At 38.8% G+C, this 4215-nt stretch overlaps 1 protein-coding gene across 2 annotated transcripts in view; it reads left to right on the forward strand.

The window, feature by feature from the left end:
• Positions 1 to 2106, forward strand: part of SUPV3L1 (Suv3 like RNA helicase) — a 27946-nt gene extending 25840 nt beyond the window's left edge. Inside the window, exons 14-15 of one of the 2 annotated variants that reach the window (XM_021699658.1) lie at positions 826 to 974; positions 1631 to 2106. In XM_021699658.1, the coding sequence (XP_021555333.1) occupies positions 826 to 974; positions 1631 to 2066 (585 nt within the window). In that variant the 3' untranslated portion in view covers positions 2067 to 2106. The remainder of the gene's footprint in view (positions 1 to 825; positions 975 to 1630) is intronic. The other variant, XM_021699656.2, reaches the window with a different exon arrangement.
• The last annotated feature ends 2109 nt before the right edge of the window (positions 2107 to 4215 follow it).

Raw genomic sequence — 4215 nt, forward strand, 5'->3', positions numbered from 1 at the left:
ATCCCAGGACTCTGGGATCATGACCTGAGCCGAAGGCAGACGCTTAACGACTGAGCCACCCAGGCGCCACCAGAAATCAGCTTATTCTTGAAGCTAAAGATTTTAAACTCTTGTTCTAGAGGTCTCATATGGTTGTGGTCTGTCTTCTATAGACAGACCATATTTGGTTGTGGTCTGATGCATAATCCTGCCTAGCATTGTTGGGGAGTGGGAGCAGCCTGGTTTTCCAAGCACATTCTCCAACAGTACCCTGTGGTTCCAGAAGGAGGTGTGGTGGTCTTATGATATTGATGAGGAAACTGAAGCACAGAGTGGTGGCTTGGCCAAAACAATACAGCTGAGTGAAGAGGCGGAGTCTCTTTACCAGTTTGACTCATATGCAGCCTTGCACCAAGCCACCCCAAAGGGTTTCTTTATGATAAGAGAGGACATTAACAAGATACAGCTCATATTTGTAGTTACAGGACTGTTGGATGAAGGGATAGAAATGAGAGTCTTCGATGTCTATCCAGAACTTAGAACATTAATGTTCATAAAAGTTAACAGACTTAGGCTCTGGAAAGTTCGTTCTTGTACAACTTCTGATGCACATATTATTGCCCTGGTTTTGGAAAGTGAAGGAAACCCTCTCCCCCCTTTTTTTCCTTAAAAGTATCTTTATAAAATATACATGTTCTAAAAAATATAGAAAAGTATAAAAAAGGAAAGATACCAGCCTGCTTATTGAAACATAACCACAGTTAATGTTTTGTTGTGTTTTCTTTTTCTAATTGCAGACTTAAGTGAATTTTGATTCTTTTACCAAACTCTTTTCTTCTCTTTCAGTTTGCCAGGCAGTATAGCAGGAATCAACCACTGACCTTCTCATGGTTACGCAGATATATTAAGTGGCCATTACTTTCACCTAAGAATATTAAAGACCTCATGGATCTAGAAGCTGTCCATGATGTCTTGGATCTTTACCTCTGGCTAAGGTATCAAATTTTTCCTTTATGTACTCTCGTTTTTCTAAGTAATAGAGGAAATCAAAGATTTTATGAATATGGTCTTTTGATCTCAAGTTAGAAACATTTTTGCAGGGTGTTGTTCTATGTTATGTTTGTTGTCCATTTTGGCTGTTGAGCCTTGTTTATACCCATTCTAAAAATGACTGAGGGACTTACGATTCTAGTTAAGATAGGTAGGTGAGAAGGTTTACTAGATCCTTGCTACACAAATGGTGGTCCGTGGACGAAAAGCATTGGCATCACCCGGGAGCTTGTTAGAACTAGAGAATATCAGGCCCACCCCAGACTTAATCAAACTGCATTTTAACAAAATATCCAGGTGATTCACTTGTATATTAATATTTGAAAGGTACTGTGCTAGGTCAGTGATTTTCAAAGGTTGGGCATGTACCACCGGGGAGCATATCGGAATCACTTAAGATCTGCGTGATGACCTACCCTCATAATGACAATATTTCTCAGGTGTGCTGGTGCTGAAATAAAGGTTGAGCAAACGCACTGGACAGAATTTGCAACAACAGAGTATTTGGGATCCAACAGTGTCAAGATGGAGTTATGTCAGTGAGATAAGTCCAATACTGTGAGAAGAGCTGTTGTTGTAACATAATATGTCTCTTTCCCAGCTACCGGTTTATAGATATGTTTCCAGATGCCAGCCTTGTTCGAGACCTCCAGAAAGAACTAGATGGCATTATCCAAGACGGTGTACACAACATCACCAAACTGATTAAAATTTCAGAGACACATAAGCTGTTGAATTTGGAGAGCTTGTCAGCAGAGAGCCAGTCGCGATCATCAGGAACTTTAAAGGGCCAAGCTAGAAGGGTGCGTGGCACCAAAACGTTAGGGAGTAAAGCTGCTGAGCCACCCATCCCCAGTGCGGGAGAGAAATCCCTTGCTTCCAGATTGGTGCAGCAAGGCCTCCTCACTGCAGACATGCTGAAACAGCTAGAAAAAGAATGGTTGACACAACAAATGGAGCATGACAAAGACAGAACAGAGCCTGGGACTCACTCAAAAGGGACAAGAAGGAAGAAGAAGGAACCTGATTCAGATTAGTTTTATTTTTATTTTTGCAAATAAAAATATTTTAAAACCCCTTTTTTCTCATATGTATTTACTCTCTGCTATGGTATTGTGGCTATCACTTACTGTTTTTTTTTTTTTTTTTTTTTAAAACAAGTGCTTACTTGTCACCAACAAAATAGCCTGGTCTTCCTTTCACTCAGGTCATGTTCTAAAACACAACTGTTTTGTCTTCCCTTGCAGTTTTCTAGCAGGTTTTGAAGTACTTGCTTGAAAGCCCTCCTTGGATTATTGTGGATTCAGCTGTACATCAACATGAGGCTTAGATGTCCACCTCAGTTCCAGCAGACCAGAGCTAGGTAATTTAATAAAATGTGGACAGTACATAACTGGTTAGGAATAATAACCAGTGGCTTGTAATGCTTTTTGTACATTGTGTTTGTGGACTAGTGTAAATCTACAGAATGGAATTGGGTCCTTTGAAAAAATGACTTAACTGTGAATCACAAACATACAAAACAATCATAAAACACCAAAGTTTCATACAGCTTAGAACCAGGAGTCTGTAATTACCATGCAGTCATTCTAGGTGTGTCCGACTCAGACCTATTAGAATATAATGAAAAGTTAGGGTTTGTTAAGAGACAAGCAAATGGATGAATGAATCAGGCTATTTCCCTCCTCTATTTCAAAGCCGTATAAAGTACATAAACTTGAGCAGAGATAGCAATGTTTATAAACAGACTTCAGAGTTAATCACTGTTACCTAAAAGCCTGTCACTTAACATAGGGGGACAATTTCAGACAGAGATGATAAACAACAGTTGTCTTTATGGGCAAAAATGCCAGAGAAGAACAAAAAACTTTTGAAATAGTATTGGGCTTAGAAGACAATTCAAGAAGCTACTTTTGGTAAATTTGGGTAGAGGAAGTGTTCTTGAACTTGGGCCTTCAAGGCTACACTTTGATAGTCTACCCTAAAATTTGATACCATGTGCTCGCTATCCACTTCATGCCCTTTGAAAAGCCCCTGGTGCTTATAGAAGCTTGGGAAAGTCTAGTAACTGCTTTGAACTGCCAATTGACACACCTATAATTTGCAGTGAAATTGATAATCTCTGCCGGAAAGTCTTTCTCAAGTCCTTGTAATCAGGCTGAGACATGTATGTATGTATGTATGTATGTGTGTGTGTGTGTGTGTACATATATATTTTTAAATTTAATTTGTAATGTTCACAAATTTCCTTGTTTCTCTTAACAGCTACATTTTCATTTTCTTAACATGTATATCACTTATTGTTATCCTTTTAAAACTGGTAAATAGGGGCACCTGGGTGGCTCAGTCCTTTAAACATTTGACTCTTGATTTTTGGCTAAGGTCACGATCACAGGGTTGTGAGATCGAGCCCCACCGTGGGGCTCCATGCTCAGCACAGAATCTGCTTAAGATTCCTCCCTCTCCCTCTGTACCCCACCTTGCTCTCTCTCTCTGTCAAAAACAAAAACCAAAACAAAAAAACAAACCTGATGGATGGATGTTGATCACATTGTATCTATAAAATTCCCTTTGCATATAAGTATTTGAAGTATAATAAATTCAAAACAAATTCATGATATAAATTCAAAACAAAGCTTACTTGGAAATAAGAACTTTCCCCTAAGCCACACTTCTGTACTTTAACTTAGCTCTAATCTGTATACATAAGCCAAATAAGCTTAAGCTATTAAATTTTTTTTTTTTGTCAAAGGAATGTATACACAGCTTAAAAACCAGAGACAAGACTTTTTGACTCTAGTATTTAGCTTATTGATGCTACATAATATGCATCTCCTACTATTTCCTGAGTTAAGACATTAGCTACTGATTTCCTGTTACTATCAGGTGAGGATTTTAACTTTCTTAAATCTTTCCTTAAATTACTCATTCTCTCCATTAACCCTTTTTTAAAAAATTTATTTATTTATTTTTTAAAAATGTTTTTTTTTTTTTTTAAAGATTTTATTTATTTATTTGAGACAGAGAGAATGAGAGACAGAGAGCATGAGAGGGAGGAGGGTCAGAGGGAGAAGCAGACTCCCCGCTGAGCAGGGAGCCCGATGCGGGACTTGATCCCGGGACTCCAGGATCATGACCTGAGCCGAAGGCAGTTGCTTAACCAACTGAGCCACCCAGGCGCCCTTT

Source organism: Neomonachus schauinslandi, chromosome 6 (assembly GCF_002201575.2).
Source record: "Neomonachus schauinslandi chromosome 6, ASM220157v2, whole genome shotgun sequence".
In the NCBI taxonomy this organism is placed as follows: Eukaryota; Metazoa; Chordata; class Mammalia; order Carnivora; family Phocidae; genus Neomonachus; species Neomonachus schauinslandi.